At 38.0% G+C, this 21,607-nt stretch overlaps 1 protein-coding gene across 2 annotated transcripts in view; it reads left to right on the forward strand.

Moving 5' to 3' along the window:
• The window catches only part of LOC115219824 (MMS19 nucleotide excision repair protein homolog), a 60,427-nt gene that overhangs the window by 19,182 nt on the left and 19,638 nt on the right, over window positions 1–21,607 (forward strand). For both annotated transcript variants that reach the window (XM_029790105.2, XM_036509793.1), the window contains exons 2-14: window positions 1,203–1,251; window positions 4,398–4,501; window positions 5,420–5,505; window positions 6,107–6,251; window positions 8,263–8,388; window positions 9,384–9,445; window positions 9,719–9,880; window positions 13,530–13,613; window positions 14,598–14,684; window positions 15,960–16,008; window positions 18,507–18,655; window positions 19,374–19,452; window positions 20,789–20,996. In XM_029790105.2, the coding sequence (XP_029645965.1) occupies window positions 1,203–1,251; window positions 4,398–4,501; window positions 5,420–5,505; window positions 6,107–6,251; window positions 8,263–8,388; window positions 9,384–9,445; window positions 9,719–9,880; window positions 13,530–13,613; window positions 14,598–14,684; window positions 15,960–16,008; window positions 18,507–18,655; window positions 19,374–19,452; window positions 20,789–20,996 (1,390 nt within the window). The remainder of the gene's footprint in view (window positions 1–1,202; window positions 1,252–4,397; window positions 4,502–5,419; window positions 5,506–6,106; window positions 6,252–8,262; window positions 8,389–9,383; window positions 9,446–9,718; window positions 9,881–13,529; window positions 13,614–14,597; window positions 14,685–15,959; window positions 16,009–18,506; window positions 18,656–19,373; window positions 19,453–20,788; window positions 20,997–21,607) is intronic.

The raw sequence follows: 21,607 nt of genomic DNA on the forward strand, positions 1-21,607 counted from the left end.
CTCAGAATATAACTAAATAGATTTTATTGTTTCTGCCAAGCTGTCTTTATAACATATGTGCATGCATAGCTGTGAGGAAAAGAAGTCTTCTGCCCTACCTCATGGTTTTCGGTTCAGTCCCAGTGTGTGGTGCATTGGGCGGGTGCTTTCTGCTATAGCCCCTGGCCAACCAAATCTACCTTTGTGAATGGATTTGGTTGATGGAAACTGAAAAGAAGCCTGTCATATATGCATGTATATGTACTTTGCTTAGGCATAGTGATGCAAATAATCTGCTGTTAAAATTTTAAAAGGTTCTGAGAGAGCTATAAAGGTGATGCTCAGTTCTTAGTAGATTGCATCTCCTAGCTGAAACGACTCTAAGCCAATGAAATTGTTTATACAATGCCTGTTCCCTTCTCAGTCCTTTCGTTTCATGTGTATCCTCGTCTTAGCATCATAAAATTGTTGTACATTAATGTCATTCATTCCCAATATTCTATGAAAACATGTCACATGGGGAAATACGACCTTGCTTGGAAATGAGTAAAAGTTGGCAATGAGAAGGGCATCTGGCCAGAGAAAATCTGCCTCAATAAATTCCCTCCGACCCCTTGCAAGCATGGAGAAGTGTTTCTTAAGATGATGATGATGATGATATGCCTGTGCTATGTAAAAAAACACCCTAATTCTGTACGTGGTGAAGCAATTAACTGACCCCTGATTATAATTATAGAATATTTTATTTATATATATATATTATATTATCATCATCATTACATAACATCTGTTGTCCATGCTGGCATGGGTTGGGTAGTTTGATCAAGGCTGGAAGGCTGGACCAGACTTCAGTCTGATTTGGCTGGGTTTCTACTGCTGGATGCCCTCCCTAACACCAACCACTCGAAGAGTGTAGTGGGTGCTATTTGCATGACACCGCTGTTTGCCATGACTGCGATTATGCTCAGCTTGATGGGTCTTCTCAAGCAGGACATAATGTCAAAGGTCTCAGTCATTGCCTCTGTGAGGCCCGACACTTCAAAGGAATTCAGCCACTTTGCCTCCATGAGGTCCAACGCCTGAAAGGAACTTGCCTCCGTGGGCCCAGTGCTCAAAAGGAATTCAGCCACTTTGCCTGTGTGTCTGTGCATGCGTTTATATATATACATATATATATAATGTAAAATATGTGAAATTTAGTAATACTCTTTCTTTCATTTCAGGTTTAACAAATAAAGAAGTTAATCTCCTTGAAATAGTGCAATGTCTTGGGTAAGTGTTGTGATTTTGATTAACCCTTAGTCTACCAGAGAAAATGTATGTCGCTAATTACTAACTGGGTCCAATGGATCCAATATTTTTCTTTTAATTAAATTTTATTCAAACTACCACTATTTCTTAGCTACATTATTATATATGCTGTCAGGTGAATGAAGAATTACTGTTTCTCACAAATTTTAATTAAAAAAAATACAGCTTTCAGAATATATTATAAATTTTTAAAAATTACAAAAATACAGAATTACAGCTCTTTATGGCAGTGAATGCAGAAAACATTGGAATGTTCTTGGCAAACATGGATATTATAATTCTTACATGTAATAGTTTCCGGCCTTGTATTTGGGACACACAAAGAACATCTTCCTTTTTTCTTTGGCTGTTTAACCCTTTAGTGTTCAGATTATTCAATCAAACATAATGCCTATTGATTCCCATTGATTTGAATTAATCATGCATTATCTCATATCTTCAAGATCTTGATGGTGTAATTACTTAATGTAGAATAACATTGTAGGGTAGGTGTGAGAGCCTGGATCCGGTCAGTTTGAACATAAAACAGACTAGCTATTTTGGCCGGATATGGCCAGTTTAAATACTTGAGGGTTAAGGAGCCCAATGGTCGGAGTATTTAACATTCTTTTGTGTGTTCTGTGTAAGAGAGAAGGAAAAACATTTCTCTGTCCATTATGTAAGATAAAAAGTCTTGAGCACTTGTCTTTTTGTTTTTTTCTGTCTTTAGTGCAGCTGTGATGTACTCTACATATCAATGTTTTTTTATATGCCAAATGTTTATTAATAATAGATGCATGTTTTGTCAGGTGACCCAATGACCAGTTTACAGCTGGTTGTTAATAGAATCATAGTGACTTTGTAGCAAAGGTCATGGGTTCAATTCTAAGACAGATGTTATGTTGTAGTTTAGTAGTTGTAGTGGTCATAGCAGTAGTAGTAGTTATATTTGTGCTGTTGTTATTTCATAATCTTTGATCTTTTACTTGTAATCATTTGATCGTGGCCATGCTAAAGCACCACCTTCAAGGGTTTAACCCTTTAGTGTTTGCATTATTCTACCAAAATTAATGCTTTTTCACCCACTTTGTTTTGAACTAATCACGCATTATCTTGTAGCCATGAGATTTTGATGAGGTAGCTGTTAATTTTTAAAATGACATTGTAGGGTTGGTGTGAGAGACCAGATCTGGCCAGTTTGAACATAAAACAGGCAGAATACTTTTGGCCGGTTTAAATGCTAAAGGGTTTAAATTGAACAAATCAGCCCCAGCTCTTATTTTTTTTTTTAAGCCTGGCACTTATTCTGTTGATCTCTTATGTTGAATCACTAAGTTATGGGGACATAAACAAACCAACACTGATCGTCAAGTGGTGGGGTAGCTGACAGATGCACACACACATGCATAAATGTTGGCAGTTCTTTATTTGAAGATCATGAATTCTGATTATATATATGGCGGGCTTCTTCACAGTTTCCATATACCAAATTCACTTACAAGGTATTGTTTGGCCCATGGCTGTAGAAGAAGAAACTTGCTGAAGGTGTTGTGCAGTAGGATTGAGCCTGAAACCACATAGCTGCAAAGTGAGCTATCTTCTTTAGCTAATCGTGTTTAATCCTTCAGTCATTTAATCCAGTAATATCGGGCCCAGAGACACCACGTGTTTTATGTGCAAACCAGTCATATCCTGTCTCTCACACCTGTCCTACAATGTCATTTCTAAAACGATACGTCCACATCATCGGAATAATGATGCTATGGGACAATGTATGATTAATTTAGAATAATGTAGGCGTAGGAATGGCTGCGTGGTAAGTAGCTTGCTTACCAACCACATGGTTCTGGGTTCAGTCCCACTGTGTGGCACCTTAGGCAAGTGTCTTCTATTATAGCCTTGGGCCGACCAATGCCTTGTGAGTGGATTTGGTAGACGGAAACTGAAAGAAGCCTGTCGTATATATGTATATATATATATATATGTGTGTGTGTGTGTCCCTAGCATTGCTTGACAACCTGGATTTGGTAGACAGAGACTGAAAGAAGCCCGTCGTATATGTGTATATATATGTATATATATATGTATATATATATATATATGTGTGTGTGTATGTTTGTGTGTCTGTGTTTGTCCCCCAACATCGCTTGACAACCGATGCTGGTGTGTTTGAGCTCCCGTAACTTAGCGGTTTGGCAAGAGAGACCGATAGAATAAGTCCTGGGGTCGATTTGCTCGACTAAAGGCGGTGCTCCAGCATGGCCACAGTCAAATGACTGAAACAAATAAAAGAGTAAAAGAGTAAGAGTAATGTGAATAAATAAGCTTTAAATTTGACGGAGCAACCTGATTGCTAACGAGTAAAAGTAGGTCGGCTCATGTCAGTTGTTGAATGCCTTGCCTGAGTGAAAGAACATTCTGCTGTAAAGTCTCTGGTTTGACTTTTTATTATTTGAATAGATCTTTGTCAAACCTTTCAGAAAACCCATTGAAGTATTACCTTTTATCTTTTATCTTGTTTCAGTCATTGGACTGCGACTATACTGGAGCACAGTCTTGAAGTGTTTAGTTGAACAAATCAATTGCAATTTTTAAGTCTGGTGCCTGTTCTGTTGGTTTCTCTTACCAAATCACCAAGTTATGTGTCTTAAAATGCAGGATATCACGTAACTCCTACAAACCTTAATTATGTTGATTGTGGGCAAGTTGGTTGACTTATTATTCATCATCGTCTTCGTATAATGTCCGTTTTCCATGCTAGCATGGGTTGGACAGTTCGACCGGGGTCTGGGAAGCCAGGAGACTGCACCAGGCCCAGTCTGATCTGGCAGTGTTTCTACAGCTGGATGCCCTTCCTAACACCAACCACTCCATGAGTGTAGTGGGTGCTTTTTATGTGCCACCGGCACAGGTGGCAGGCGACGCTGGCAACGGACATGATCGGTTGGTGCTTTTTATGTGCCACTGGCACGGAGGCCAGTCGAGGCGGCGCTGGCAACAGCCACGTTCGGATGGTTCTTTTATGTGCCACCGGCTCTGGTATCACAACTGCAATTTCCATTGATTTTTGATCGATTTCAATTATTATTATTATTATTTCTATATTTCACCCGTTTTTCTTTCTTCAGGTCAGCATTAACCACTTCAGGACTTAGTCGAAGGGCTGATGGTACAAAGTTGCTTTGTGATGCTCTTCATCAAATTCCACAAGATTTATTAATTTTTGCCGAAGGTATGTTCATCAGTTTTTTTTTTTTTTTTTTTTTTTTTGGTGACCTGGAAGTAAGTAGTAGAAATGGTAAAATGCCAAACTAAATGTCTTGCAGTTTTTAGGTTCTGTACATTTCCAGTCTTCGTCTGAACCCTCTTGAGATTTTTACTTTCCCTTTCATTCTAGAAATAGCAGTTCAAGTGCCCTCAAATCATACTCCACTGTTTAAAATAAACCAACAACAATAAAAAAAAAGTGGCAGATATATTGGATAATGTTGTTGTAGGTACAGTATGGCTAGAGTGCCTTCAATTGTAGCTCTCCTTAATCAGAGTTGGCCTTGTGTTAATCCATGACAACCAAGCTTGTATTGAGTACTGGGATCAGTTTTATCAAGAATTTAACCCTTGACCTTTGCTACTCAGTCACTATGACTCTATTAACGACCAGTTGTAAACTGGTCCTTGGGTCGCCTGACAAACATGTACACCGGCTGGAATGCTTAGCAGTATTTCGGCTGCCGTTGCATTCTGAGTTCAAATTCCACCGAGGTCGACTTTGCCTTTCATCCTTTCGGGGTCGATTAAATAAGTACCAGTTACACACTGTGGTCGATGTAATCGACTTAATCCGTTTGTCTGTCCTTGTTTGTCCCCTCTGTGTTTAGCCCCTTGTGGGTAGTAAAGAAATAGGTATGGGTGTGGCTATGTTGAGGTTGTATTGTGAGAGTGAGTATGGTTGTGTTGAGGTTATGAAGTGTGGCTGTGGCTATGTGGTGATGAGGTTTGTTTTATGATTGTGAGTGTTGGTCTGTTATGGTTGTGGGAAGTGATGTTGTGTTGTGGATTACTTGGTGTAAAAATGTTGCTCCAGTTTTGGATGTCTTAGGAATTCTCAGTCAATTTATTTAACTTTGTTAATCTTTTCTTTTCTTTGCAGTGGAGTTACTCTGCACGTTTCTCTGTAATCGTCTTGGTGATCATCATTCTCTTCAACCTGCAGCCCTCCATGGCCTCACTGCCCTTGTACGTTGAGTAGCATTTCCGTAACATTTCTTGTTGTCTCCTCTTAATAATCCTCACATTATTCATTTACATTTGTTCTTTGTATTATTTATTTTTCCATGTGATGTAGTTGTGGGTAGGAGTGTGGGGTAACAAAGTTTGTTTCCTCACCGTGTGCTTTTAAGTTCTATTCTACCTTGTGGCACCTTAGATGAGTATCTTCTCATATAATCTCTAGCTGACCAATAAACATATGAATGAAACTGGTATATTTTCTTTTAAATCCTATAAAAAATCTTTCACAGGTTTTTCCCATCCCCTAACTTTGTAATTTTCATTACACTGCCAGATCAGACTGGGCCTGGTGCAGCCTCCTGGCTTCCCAGACCCCAGTCGAACTGTCCAACCCATGATTCAATTTCCTTAGTTTCCCCTTATGCTCTCTCTACACTTATTTTCCTTTTTTATTAACTCTAATGTCTGACTTAATTCTTTATGTCAATCCTATAATCTCCAACATTTAATTTAATCATTCTCATAAGGAATAAAAAAAAAGTATATTTTCAAATTGGTTTTTGTAAGTTTTTCTCTAATTTTATTAAATCAATTTATTTATTTTTAGAGCAAGTGTTGTAATGTTCCCTCAACAGTGCCTGAAAAGTTATGTCGGCGGATATTTCGAGAGGTTCAGTGTCCGTCCTTAGCCCAGAAAGACCGTTATTCTGTATATTCTATTATCTATAATTTTCTTGTAACAAAGTTAGATGGTAAGTTGCCAAAAATATTTCCCATCTTTTATCTATCAACATTCTATATATACTGTTTTTTTGTTCAGTTTCTCAGAGAGTATTATTTTAACCCTTTACCATTTAAACCAGCCACATCCATGTCTTTTATGCTCAGGCTGGCCAGGTCTGGCCTCTCATGCCAACCCTACTGTATCATTGTAAACACTAACAGTCATCTCATCAAAATCTCAAAGCTACAAGATAATGATTGATTAATCCAAAACAATGTGAATAAATAAGAATTAGATTTGACAGAGCAATCTGAATGCAAAAGGGTTAATATTTATTCATAGAATGGTAGATTAGCAGAATTGCTAGAATAATGGACTGAATGTCTTGTAGTAATTAGTTGCATCTTTTACATTCTGAGTTCAAATACTGGAAAGGTTTTTTTTTTTTTTTTTTGCCTTTAATCCTTCTGGGGTAGATTAAATTGATTGTTCCCTCCTTGAAAATTCTAAGTCACATTGGAATTAATATTAATATCCTTTATTGTGTGTACATGAATGCCTTATATTCTGTATTGGCACTGCATGAGCAAACTAGTGGCATTGTGGATATTACAACTGGTCACTCTGTGCTTTTGAAGAACTCTGCAATGGAAAACAAGTTTCTTTGTTTCTTGAAAGCAGGAAAGGGTTGGCAACTGGAAATGCATCCAGTTGTGAATTCTGTCACCACTTCAGTTCCCTAACTCATGCTAGTAGGGAAAAGCAGATGTTGAACAAATGAATGAAATATATTGTTAGCTTATGCCTAGGTCTAGAAAATAAGTAGTTAACAGTAGCAGTACTGGGGCTGATCTCATCATCATCATCATTGTCCGTTTTCCATTAAGATCCTTGAAGATGTTTCTGCAGTATGGCTGTTGTCAATAACTGAAACCAGCCAAAAAAAAAAAAAAGAGGCGAATGAAATTTTGTTAGTTGCCCCAGAGCTTTTCACCCCTAGCTAATGGATGCCATTTGTCAATATCACCAGAAAAAAAAACATTTACTATACAAAGATTATTTTTATTTGAATTTTCCAATAATGTTTCTTTGTCTAAAAAAAATCTTGAAATCAGTTTTAAATTAGTAAATTTAATCTTTTTAAAATCCATTTTTCTAAATTTCAACTTATTTGAAAAATAAAATTACATCGTGGCTGATGCCAGCATCGCCTTCACTGGCTTCTGTGCCGGTGGCACGTGACCTGCTGTGCTTGAGACCTATTGAGTCAAGTACATCAATATCAAAATAAACATCGAATGAAAATTGTAATTGTGATACCTGTGCTGGTGGCATGTAAAAAGCACCATCCGAACGTGGCCGATGCCAGCACCACCTTGACTGGCTTCTGTGCCAGTGGCACGTAAAAAGCACCAACCAATCGTGGCTGCTGCCAGCCTCCCCTGGCACGTAAAAAGCACCCACTACACTCACGGAGTGGTTGGCGTTAGGAAGGGCATCCAGCTGTAGAAACACTGCCAGGTCAGACTGGGGCCTGGTGCAGCCTCCTGGCTTCCCAGACCCCGGTCGAACCGTCCAACCCATGCTAGCACGGAAAACGGACGTTAAATGATGATGATGAATTTTTAATGGTGGAACTTGAAGTAGGTTAAAAGAAAACTCATAGTAATGTCATGTAAATATTAGCTTTAAAAACCTCTTGGCTGGGAAAAGTTGAAGACTCGAACCCACATCCTTTGTAAACATGGCAATAACTCTGCCAGTGGACCTAAGCAATCCTCCAAATTTCTCCACTATTTTAGAAGCTTTCTTCTTATCAGCAAGAATTGTATGTTGTTTATGTCATAAGAATTTAGAAACCTTGGGAGATGTGAAATAAATCCTTTTTCACCAGCAGAACTCAAAGTAGATAAAGCTATAATTTGTTAAGTGTAGAATATCAGGTTGAAAACAAAAACACCTTGTATGGCCATTCTTAGTTTCTGTTCCTCTTTCCACATGGAAGATGTTCTACCATATTTTTTTCTTTTTGACAAAAGAATTAAGGAAAATGGACGGTGATTTTGTGTGTGGTTTTATCCAAGCAATGGACGGCGAGAAAGACCCACGTAATCTTCAACTAGCCTTTCAATGTGCAGAAATAATCATCAGACAGCTTTCGCTAGGTGAGTGATAATCTTGTATTCAGTAAATCTTCTGATAAATAAAAACGGGAATAAATACGAAATATTTAACTCTGTTGAGTCTAACCTACCCAACACCTGTTTTCTATGATACACACCTGTTTTAAAGTTAAACTAAATTAAAATGTTCCATCAAAATTTTGTTAATTTATGTTCCAGACATAAATTAACATTCATTTAGTAGAATAATTTAGGCATTATGAACCAAGTATACTTGGTTCCGAGCATTTGAGACACAGAAGCCGAGTTTCTGATTGGGGTCTACTTTTCGGAATATTTCACTTTGTGATATAGAGAAAATAGTCTCTAAATTATTTGATCCAGCTGAAACTGTGCTTGATCTTAAGGGAAAATAGTTTAGCAATGAGATTTAAGATAATCTAGCCACAGCTTAAGTCTTTTATTAATTCTGTGAGATTTATTTTTACAAATTGATGGGAGATGTGATTTCTAAGTTTAAAATTTAAATCATTTAAAAATTTAAAAGGCATGGCTGTGTGTTTAAGATGCTTGTTTTGCAACCGCTGGGTTTCTGGTTCAGTTCCTCTGTGTGGCACTTTGGACAACTATCTTCTACCACAGCTCAGGCCATGCAATGCCTTGTGAGCGGATTTCATAAACAGAAACAGTGTGGAAGCCCCTTAGTGTGTGTGTGTGTGTGTGTGTGTACACAATGTATTTATGTGTGTGTATTGGTGTTTCTTTCCACCGCTTCTTGACAACTTGCTTGTGTTTCTGTCACTTGGCAGTTTGGTAATGGTGACTGATATAATAAGTACCAGATTTAAAAACCAAATAAGTGTTGATATTAATTTGTTCAACTAATCCTTTCAAGGTGGTGCCCCAGCGTGGCCACAGTCTGGTGACTGAAACAAAACCAACCCACCAAAAAATGTGTTGAATTCAGTTCCAAGACAATTCCTCCCTAAAATTATTTCATTTTTGCTCACAACTCTCCTCTCTGCATTGTTTTGTAGGTCTCTTTGTTGAAGAAATGTTTGAAATTACTGCCTGTTATTTTCCTATAGACTTTCAACCTGTAAGTATCTCTAATATCCACTGATGATTGAATTTTGTGCATCTTTAAAATGATCTTGCACATAATGCTGTTCCATTAAAAAAGAATTTTTTGTTTTTCTTGCCATTTTATTTATTTGCCATTTTTTCCTAGAATTATACGCAAGTGAGTAACCATTACCCACTTCCACTTCAGCAGTGACTGTTCTTAACTGCTGCTACTTTTTACACAATTCCTTTATAATTTACATTTGACATTTAATTTCATATCTAATACTGTGACTGTTGTTTCTAGCCTGCAGATAATCCACATGGCATTGAAAAGGAAGATTTAGTCCTTAGTCTTCGCAGGTGTTTAACTGCAACCTCTAGTTTTGCTGAATTTGTACTGCCACTCCTCTTTGACAAATTATCTTCAGATGTCCCAGACTCTCGAATCGATGCCATGCAAACTTTGGTAAGTTTAAAAAGACATTTGTTTTCCATTATTTTTATCCTATTGCTCCTACACACACAACCATGTAACCTGTGCAGACATGAAACAATGGATGCTTAGCAGTATTTCGTTTGTCTTTGCATTCTGAGTTCAAATTCCACTGAGGTCGACTTTGCCTTTCGTCCTTTCGGGGTCGATAAATTAAGTACCAGTTGCATACTGAGGTTGATCTAATTGACTGTCCCCCTCCCCCCAAAATTTCAGGCCTTGTGCCTAAAGTAGAAAAGAACATGAAGCAATGGATGTAAATGATGATGATGATGCAGACTTTTCAATAAAGTTGTCTTTTTTTTTGTTTGTTTGTATGTATTTGTAGATGTTCAGTCTTGTCTGTGATGTATTGCAAGTTTGAAGGTTAATTTGAAGTTGTGTTTAGGCCCCTAATACTTATAAGTCCCTCGCAGCAGGGTTCATTCGGCCAGTATCTTCTAGCACAGCTTTCTGTTGACTAAAAGCTTTGTGTGTGGAATTTGTTAAAGGGAAACTTTGTGGAAGTGTGTCAGAGGAACTGTTCCTGTTCTTTGGTGAAGAACTTAAACCTTTACCAAAATTTAATGCTACAACCTGGCACTTGGTTATCTTCAACAGACAAAATCTCTGATCGGAGAATACTTTTGCATGTTTCCTCACAACACCAAATCAGGTGGCCTTGAAAATATTCCTCTAGGACACAACCATTTCTCATTTGATTTAACTATATACAAATAGTAAAAGTCCCAGGCCATTTAATAATGCTTCCCAATTCACTTTCACTGGGTACCACCTCACTGCAATCTCTTGCCCAAGATGGTCTCCTTTTTATTTCTCATAATCCATCCGCTGTCTTCCTTCCTTCTGAGAAACGTGCAAAGTCTTTTATGAAAACAATTTTGCTTGAGAAGAATTTCTCTTTCAGGGTTTCTGACCCCTTATTCATTTCGTTGTTGCAGCTCAGAGCCTTTATTTTCTGTGCAATGTTGCTTGACACTATTCATTAGTGTCTTGTTTAACCACGTTTTTTTCATGTTTCCCAAATGAGAACATCTTCCATGCAGATTTATAGTCAGAAGTACTCTTGTTGTGTCTTTTTACATAAAAAAATACTCTGTTGAATATATTTTTTTACTTTTTAAGATGGTAAAGATGTATTTTATTTGAACCAAGTTCATGCTTGGCTGTGTGGCATGAAGCTTGCTTTCCAACCACCTGGTTTTGAGTTCAGTCCCACTGTGTGACACTTTTGGCAAGCATCTTCTACTAAAGCCCCAGACCAACCAAAGCCTTGTGAATGGATTTTATACTTGGAAACCAAAAAAAGCCCATTGTATATGTTTGTGTTGCTGTCTCCTTGCCTTGAGTTTATGTGATGATTGTAAGCAAGTGTTACCATCATACAAGCAGTGTTGTTCCTTTCCAATCTTCCATGAAAACATGTCTGGCCATGGGAAAACATTCACTGACTTTGAAACATGAGGGTTGGTGACAGGAAGAGCATTCACTCATAGAGAATCTGGTAACAAAAGGCTTAAATATGAAGACTGTAAAACTTGTGATTCTTTGTATGAGGAAGGTTAAACTGCTATGAAGCTATATTTTGTTTTAAATCCACAAATTCTGTCTGACCTGTAGGAGCAAGGAAGAGTGGACGTTAAAATGATGATGAAAATTTGGTTGCTTTTTCTAGCAACTTGAGTGACTTGAATTGAGAATTTATACATTATTAATTTGGTTGCTGTTAAGTCTGGATCACTTTTCCCAAATTGTTATCATCTCTTCCCTCCACATAGTTCTATCATTACTTTATTGTAAAAAATAACCAACCATTAATTCCCACACGTTTAGCAAGTCTTTATCCCTTCTGACCATATTTCTAAAGCTACTTGGCAACCCCAAGAGTGATGGTGCCATTGGGGTAGCTAAGTGTCTCCTCTGTAGTTGCAAGCTACTTGGCTGTCCCAAGGGTGCTGGTGCCACGCAAGAAGCACCCATGCTGGTGCCTCATAAAAAGCACCATGCTGATGCACGTAAAAGGCACCCAGTGCCACTCTGTAAAGTGGTTGGCATTAGGAAGGGCATCCAACTGTAGAAACCAGGCCAAAGCAGACAACTGGAGCCTGGTGCCATTTTCTGGTTTGCCAACATGGAAAGCAGATATGGAATGATGGTGATAATGATGATACACTGTTTAATTGTATTGATTAGTTTTAAAAATAACCCTATTATCATAAAGCAGGCACTTGGTACATAGCATTTTTCTTTGTTTCTGTTGATGCTAAAATTATGATGGAAAGTTTTTAATTCAACCCTTTCGATACCTCTCACCCAAGACCACCCGGGTTCAACAATATCAACTTTCTGTTCTAAAGTGATCAAAATCCCATGTTGATTAATTTTCTAAACACTAACTTAATAATAAAGCTATTAAAAAAATGTTTCACTAAATTCTTAATTTATTTTCAAAAGCAATTGAAACAAAGGCAGTGTATTTCTTTAGAAATATGATAACAAAAGGGTTGAATGTGGAGACTAAAAACTTGTGAGTTTGTATCAGAAAGGTTAAACTTGTATAAAAACTATATTTTGATTTTAAATGTATATTTCTAAATCAGCTACTAATTCTAATGGCAAGAATCAGTTGTTGACCTTTAGTGAAATAAAAGCTGTTGGAATTTGTTTGAAATCAATTCAAATCTATTGATCTCTAATAAGTGCTTTGCTTCTATGTAGGGTCAAAGGCTAGAAAAAAAATATAATAATAATAATAATCCTTGCTACTATAGGTACAGAGCCTGAAATTTGTAGAGAGGGGGTAAGTCTATTACATCAACCTCAGTACTTAACTGGTCCTTTTTTTATTGACCCCTGAAAGGATGAAAGGCAAAGTCAACTTTGGCGGCATTTGAACGCAAAACATAAAGACAAATGAAACCTGCTAAGCATTTTGCTCGGTGTGCTAACGATTCTGCCAATTCACCATAATAATTATAATTTCCAAAGTGACACACAGTTACTGATCTAATAAGTAGAAATAATAATCCTTTCTACTAAAGGCACAATGTCTGAAATTTTGGAGGAGGGGCTTAGTTGATTACATTGACCCCAGTATTTCACTGGTACTTAATTTATCAACCCTGAAAGGATGAAAGGTAAAGCTGACCTCGGCAGAATTCAATCATAATAATAATAATAATACTTAAACTATTATTTGTTGCTGTTATTATTTCAATTACAAGCTTTTATCATTATCTAATTTGCGTAGCTTCTTTTTAGGTATTTCTGAGAGATATTACCTCAAGACTATTTAACCCCTTAGTGTTCAGATTACACTGTTAAATGTAATGCTTTTTTTATTTAAATTGTTTTGAATTAATCAAGCATTATCTCATAGCTTTGAGGTTTCAAAGATGTGATTGTTTATTTTTAGAATGTCAATGTAGGTTAGGTGTGAGAGGCTGGATATGGCAAGTTTGAATATGAAACATGTGAAATATATTGGGCCGGATTTGGCCACTTTAAACACTAAAGGGTTAAAGATTTTTTTTTTTTCTTTTTGTGCAGCTCATCCCACCTAAACAGTTGCGATGTTTCACTCTGTTTGAACTGTATTTTCTCTCTCTCTCTTCTCTTCCAGGCTGAGGTTTCCCCTGTGTATGGAGCTGAAGCCCTCAATAAATATTTATCATTAAACGTGCTCTTCTCCATACTCAGAAATGAGGTGAGACTTTTACTTTGTTTTCTATTTTGATGAGAAGGTACACGTGTCCAGGTGTGGTGAGAAGGTAGCTTCATAATCACAAAGTTCCAGGTTCAATTCCAGTGTTTTCTGCTATAGTTCTGGGCTGACCAAAACCTTGTGAGTGGATTTGGTGGATGGAAGCAGAAAGAAGTCCACTGTGTGTGTGTGTGTTTGTGTCTCCCTGTATTGACTTTTGTGAGGCAGTTGTAAAATGATTGTCCTTCATTTCCAGTCTTCCAAGAAAACATGTCTGGCCATTGGGGAAATATTTTGTGGCTTGGAAACAAGTGAGGGTTGGTGACGGGAAGAGGATCCAGCTGTAGAAAATCTGCCTCAGCAAACTCTATCTGACCCATGCAGCAAGCACAGGAAAGTGTACATTAAAATGACAACAATGACAATGAGAACAATATCATCTATTATGATGACATCGTTTAACGTCCACTTTCCATGCTAGCATGGGTTGGACGATTTTGACTGAGGGCTGACGAACCAGATGGCTGCACCAGGCTCCAATCTTGATCTGGCAGAGTTTCTACAGCTGGATGCCCTTCCTAACGCCAACCACTCCGAGTGTGTAGTGGGTGCTTTTTACGTGCCACCAGCATGGGGGCCAGTCAGGCGGTACTGGCAATGACCTCGCTCAAATCCTTTTACACATGCCACCAGCACAGGTGCCAGTAAGGCGACGTTGGTAACGATCACGCTTGAATGGTGCCCTTTTACGTGCCACTGACACGGAAGCCAGCTGGCTGCTCTGGCAATGATCACGCTTGGATGGTGCTCTTGGCACCCTACTAGCACGGGCACAAGTGCCAGTAAGGCGACGCTGGTAACCATATTGATTAAACATCAAACACAAAGCTATAAATTGATTGTAGATAATTTTAATAAGAGAGAAAGAGACTGTAAAGCTGTTTAGGCATTGGTGTTCTTGTAATGTTGTGCATTCTGGTCTTTCAGTTGATATCTGGCAGCATAGAAGCTCAAGAGGCTGCTTTGAAGGCAACACAAAATATTGCGTCCACGTTGACCGACCAAATAATCGAGGTAAGTTGATCTGTTGTTTATGTTCTTAGTTGCTCGCTTAGATTCTTATGAAGGGGGTCCAAGTCTCTCTGTGTCAGTCGAGTCATCTTCTTCTGTCTCAGTCTATTCTTTACTTGTTTCAATCATTGGACTGTGACTGTGATTAATGGCCACAGTCCAATGGTTTCAGCTGAACAAATCAACCTGTGGGGGAATTACAACCGTGTTTCGTGGTCTGCTACCATAACAGCTCCTTTATAGGATCCAGTTACCCATTTTCAAGGCCACCATGACTGGTGGGGAGGGTCAGGAGGAAATAAAGTTATTCTCAGATTGGAGACCCCTGTTGAAGATAACCAAGTGTCAAGATGTGGCATTAAACTTTGGTAAATGCTTAAGTTCTTTACTTAAGAACAGGAACAGCTCTGACATGCTTCCACAAAATTTCCTTTCACCAAATTTCACACAAAAGGCTTTTGGTCAAACCAAAGTTATATCAGAAGCCACTTGCCCAAGGTTCTCCACTGGGCTTCAACTTGAAATCGATGTTATTGGAAGTGTGATTACTAACCACATAGATGCAGGTATGGCTGTGTGACAAAGGAACTTGCTTCTCAACCATTTGGTTTTGGGTTCAGTCCCACTGTGTGACACCTTGAGCAAGTGTCTTCTACTGTAGGCCTAGGCTAACCAATGCCTTGTGAAGGAATTTAGTAGATGGAAACTGAAAGAAGCCCATTGTGTATATTTGTATGTATGTATGTTTTTGCTTATGTCTACCCTTACATTGCTTGATGGTTGTAAACGAGCATCACTGTCATATAAGTGGGCGTGTTCATTTTCTGCCTGCCATGGGACACTGGGAAAATATCACCTTATTTGGAAATTGTTGAAGGCTGATGACAGAAGAGTATCCAGCTGCAGAAAATCTTACTCAGCAAATTCCATGCAGTCCATTCAAGCATGGAAAAGTGGACATTAAAACGATGATGATGATGATGGTGGTAGAAGAATCTAACATTACTCGTTACTCCTGTTCACTCAGCTGGCAAAAATCAGTCTTAAGACTCACAGAGTTCCTGGTCAGCATCAAGTTAACATGGCAGCATTAGTGAGTCTGTGATAAGGCCAAAAATGTTTGGCTAAAACATGTCCAGCAATGGTCAGCTCCATCCCTCTTTTGCCTTCTCTCTCTTAGACTTATTTCTGCTTGGTTTTTATATATAAATCTGTGCCATTGTATCACTTGTCATTTTAAATCTTTTCTTTTTTTCTTTTTTTTCCCAATAATTTCAGGATGACAGGGAGAGTCCTTTAAATTCATTCTTGAATTATATTTTAAAAGGTAACTTTTTTTAAAAAAAACTTTTTGTTTTCTTTTTATGAAAGAAAATTTTAAATGTCAAATTCTTGTATCTTTTACTTGTTTCAATCATGGAACTGTGGCTTTAATAGGGCACTGTCTGAGGGGGGGGGGTTCTCGGTCAAATATATCAACCCCAGTATTTTTGGTGACTTGAGTTACAGACATGCTAACAAACCAGCATTGGCTGCTAAGCAGTGGGGGAAGTTGACAAGTTCTCACACACACACATCCAAGTGTGTATGTTTGTATGTATGGTGTTAGGAAGGGCATCCAGCTGTAGAAATATGGCCAAATCAGACTGGAATCTAGTGCAGCTCCCTAGCTTGCCAGCTGTAGTCAAACTGTCCAACCCATGCTGGCATGGACAGTGGATGTTAAAAGTTGATGATGATACACACACACACACACACACACACACACACGCATGATCTTCCACACAGTTTCCATCTATCAGATTCAATCACAAGCCATTGGGTGATCCTGGGGATTTAGCAGAAGACGCTTCAAGTGTGACTGGGAAGCAAATTTCTTACCCCACAGCCACCCTTGCATCTCAAATATTTTCGAGACTAAGCCGAAGAGGTCATGTTTTATCCACCCCTCCACTTACATTCCTTCACCATGATCTCAGTTTTGAGTCTTCGTCTTTATCAATGCTGGCTGCTGTGCAAATAAAATTGTTATGTCACCAGAACATAATAAATGTAATTGATGCCAGAACAACTGGACTAAAACTGATGTTCATTTGTTCTCTTTTAGTGTCGTTGTTGTTTGTTTGTATTTGAAGCCGGAGGTGGGGGTTTTAAATGTAACCTTTTGGCATTCAGATTACTTTATCAAATGTAATGCTTATTATTCCACATTGTTTCAAATTAACCTTGCATTATCTCATAGCTTTGAGATTTCAATGATGTGACTATATTTTTAGAATGATGTTGTAGGGTAGGTGTGAGAGGCCAAACCTGGCCACTTTGAGCCAGTTTAAATGCTAAAGAGTTAAAGAATATGACTAGTTAACTAGTGGCTGACCAATTGTTTCATACCTGAATAAGCAATATTTTGTTTTACCCGTGCCGGTGACATGTTAAAAGAAAAGCACCATCTGAACGTGGCAGATGCCAGCGCCTCCTGACTGGCGTCTGTGTCGGTGACACGTAAATGCACCAACCGATCATGGCCGTTTGCCAGTCCTCTCTGGCCTTTGTGCTGGTGGCACGTAAAAAACACCCACTAGTGCAGTTCCCTAGCTTGTTGGCGTTAGAAAGGGCATCCAGCTGTAGAAGCACTGCCAGATCAGACTGGGCCTGGTGCAGCCTCCTGGCTTCCCAGACCCCGGTCAAACTGTCCAACCCATGCTAGCATGGAAAATGGATGTTAAACAATGATGATGATATAAGTGTATATTCAACAAAGAATTAAGTAAAACAATATCGAGGTAAAAGAAGCAATTTAATAAATCAAAAGATATAATATTAGTTTTTAACTGTATTTATTTCCTTATGTAACACGATATGCAGCAAACCACAGACACAAAATCTTGATAACCGAACAATATGTAGATAATATTTTTAGTGAATTTAACATTTACATAATTGGGATGCTTCTGAGATCCTCTGTGTTTGGTAAATTGACTTTGATTAGCAAAGTTCTTTATGTCTGATCAATCCCTCATTCTCCAGAGAACAGCATACAACTGACCATGTGAAGCTGTTAGTAGTACTGTAAAGAAAATAACTTACTAAAATTAAACAGAAATGAATATTTATTTGTAAGTTTTCTTAAAATTCAAGGAACAGCGTTCATCATTTTCTTTCCATTTTGTAGTAAACTTTGTTTAAAAGAAGAAATTAATTTTTTTTAAATTAATAACTTGATGTCTTTAACGATCATATTGAGAGATATTTGTCTGTGTGTGTTTATATACCTAGGTACATACAAACAAAGGAAGAGAATGAGAGAGAGTTGGGTAGAGTTGTGAACTAAACTAGAAGTTACACTATAGGCAGGCTGATTGGACAAGAATTATTATAGGGATTGCCATGTATTTACAATTTCCTCTTAATGTTCCCAACCCCTGAACAGAATTTTTGATGTTCTGAGCAAAAATATTTAAAATTCAAATCTAGTATGCATGAGTGTGTGTGTGTATGTGTATTAAAATGCAACTTATTAAGCATGCGTTTGTAAATTAAAATGAACAGCAGCATTCTGCTGCTTGTGGCAACAATATGACGACTTGCATGGCTGGTCATGCATCCTCTGCACGACTTAGAGGCAGTGATGCATGTAACAGTTTGTTATGGTGAATTCCAGATTAACATGTATGGAGAGAAACAGATCTGGAAAGAAACCGAGTTTCAGAATTGATCAGTTGATCTCTTATTTTAGACTGTTTTGATGGTGTTTCTTTATGTTTTTGCTGACCAAATATTCAGATTGAATAAACAAAGGATACATTTGAATGTTCTCCATTTCAGTTTGCCGATTAAATAGTCAACAGGAGGAACAGTTTGTTAATCACATGAGGCTCCTTCATAGCGCTGCTTCGGCATCAAAAGTTTCTGCAATTCATATTCTTCAAGAAAAACTACCAGAGCTCTTGGAGATGAGTGAGAAAGCATGTCAGGTAAGGAGACATCGTTTCTAGGTTCTCATTAATTGTTTGCCTGTTCAGGATCTGCAGAATTTGAACTCCTGCCATTACTACTCTTTTCTTTTAACCTCCTCTTTCCTTCTCTCCTCTTCCTCCTCTTTTCCACTTCCTCCTCCCCTCCTCCTCTTCCGCCTCTCCCCACCCTTCCTTCTCTTCTTTCTCATCTCCCCTTCCTCCTCCTTTCCACTCCCTCCCCTTCGTCTCCCCTTCTCCTCTCCCCTTCCAGACTGAGCAGTGTATTCTTGAGCAAAACACTTCCTTTCATGTTGCTCCAGTCCACTCAACTGTAAGTGGGTGACCACCCTGTGTCAAAGCAGCCTTCCAATCAGAGGGAGTGTTGGCCTATTGACCTATCCAGCATGGGTGCCATCATTTGAAAGCTAAACCAATGCAAAGTGCATTGGCAGCAGCGATGTATAACAACATCTGACAGTCTGGTTGATCAGGTGATATATATATATACACACTCACACATTTATGTATAGGTGCAGAGACCTTGTAGTTGCAAAGTGACCTTCTTGACCATTTAATCATGCTGTGGTCACCTACTTATTTATGTACACACACACACATATGGAAAATGAATTTCCCTTATCACAACTTGTCATTGCACAATTAAATAGAGTGATGTTCCACAATTATTGATTCATTCACTGTTGATCTTCTGTATTTCTTCTGTTATATTCATCAGTCAAACTGGAAAGTTCTTATTCTGAGGTGTATACATGGGTTTTTAGAAGCTACCAAATCTTTACCAGATTTGAAAAATGGTGAGTAGACTTCTTTTTTTGGTAAAATCGATCCCTAACCTCAACTGTGATTCTAATTACATAGAAAAGAAACAAAAAATCTTCAATATGTTCCACTGTTTTAGGGATAAAACAGTTCTATATTTAAGAGATGAAGAATTATGTACATTATTTACATTTGATGAATATTTGTTCTCATCTTGTTTGTTGTTAACACAACGTTTTGGCTGATATACCCTCCAGCCTTCATCAGGTGTCTTGGGGGAAATTTCGAACCTAGGTTCTCATTCCTAAGGTATTTTTCGATGTTATTATCATTATTATTATATGCCCACAGGCATATGGTGTGGGCTACTAACCCCAAGATTCCAAGTTTGATTCCAGATGAATCAATGATGTGACCTCTTTGTAGTTCCTTGATCTTCTAGAAATAGCAGCCAAATGTTTCTCAAAACATGTTCTGCCATCTTTACAAACGAAAGACACATTTGAAGATGTAGTCCTGGATACCTTTGTCTCAAATGAAGACACAAAATGTTCACAACTGGAATACCTTTGGTCATAAGTCTGCTGGATTGGGATTGACCTACAGCCAAAAAAAAATGCTCTTGTCTTTAACTTCCAAATGCACAATGATTGCTAGGCTACATCCAGGAAAAACGGTCAACCGATGCCTTGTGAATGAATTTGGTTGATGGAAACTGTGTGGAAGCCCATCATATGTATGCATGTGTGTGTTTCTTTGTGCTGTGTTTTGCCCCCCCCCCTAACATACCGGTGCAGTGAAAGAGACTGATAGAATAAGTGCCAGGATTTAAAATAAATCCTGGGGTTGATTTGTTTGCCTAAACACTTGATGCTGGTGCCCCAGAATGGCCACAGGCTGATGATTGAAACAAGTATAATATAAAAGGTAAAAACAGAAGGTTCGTTCAATAATGTTTTGTTATTATTTGCCCTGGTGGCAAATAAATGAAATTATTATTATTATCATTATCATTATTATTATTATTATTTGTGACATTACATTTGCTTGATATAAAAATGTAAAAGAGAATCCATAGAGGCTGGTTGTGGTCTGCATTTAGGAAAATCAGCAGAAAAAAATGCAATGGAACTGCCATGGGGCAAGTCCTTGTTCAGGGTTGACAAGAGAGAAATAAAAGAAAGACATCAGAATTTCACATTGTCTACATTTGAGAAACTGGCTTCTTGTATTTCTTTTACCTTGAAGACACACTCTCTGAAACATTGGATATTTCTTGTTCTCTTTCTGCCACTTGTTGCATATATTTCACTCCTTCTTTTAGAAGCTGATTAATTTCATTGTTCTCTTTTTCCTTTCTAATTTCTACAGAAGAAAATCCTGTCTCTCAGCATCTCAACAAAATATTTGCCATGTTCACAACTTGTTTAAGTAACTCGAGTGTCTCACTTTGTTTGATTAGTGTTAAGTGTCTTGCTTTGCTGTTGGATTATCACGACATCCTCGACCCTGATAAAAAGTCGTTAATTATGCAACACATTCTCATAGTTATGAGTAAAACAAAAGATGAAATTCTAAGGTAAGTATTTTGATTAATCCATTCGTTATCTCTACCTACCTGTGATTGCCCTCTTGTTCTATAATTCAAAATATCTCATTCTATGGTGCTCATTTTTAAATGAAACCCTGCCATCCTTATTTTAAGCAGAGATTTTTGTTAGGTTATGTTCAAAATACTTGTTTAACCGTTTGCTTATCCAAAGCATTTTCATAAGTTTGTCCTAAATGTCCAGGATTGTTTCCAGGCTTTTAGTTAGCCTTTGGTTCATATGTTCTGAGTAACATAAAGCTTTCCTTTCATGAGACTAAAGTTCCTCCGGTGGTTGAAAAAAATTGGGAATGTATATCATATATGATGCGTGGATGCCAAGGAAATATATCTTGTGTGTCACATGTGATGCATGGGACAGGCAAAGGGCTGATGGTTCTTCATGTAAGCACCAGGCTAGAAATTTTTGTGACAGAGAGAGCAGTTGATTTATATAATTTGCAATACTCGGTTCGTACTTTATTTTATCAATCTAACCATCCAAACGTGGCCGTTGCCAGCGCCGCCTCAACTGGCCTCCGTGCCGGTGGCACGTAAAAAGCACCAACCAATCGTGGCTGTTGCCAGCCTCGCCTGGCACG

This window comes from Octopus sinensis, linkage group LG15, assembly GCF_006345805.1.
Source record: "Octopus sinensis linkage group LG15, ASM634580v1, whole genome shotgun sequence".
Taxonomy (NCBI): Eukaryota; Metazoa; Mollusca; class Cephalopoda; order Octopoda; family Octopodidae; genus Octopus; species Octopus sinensis.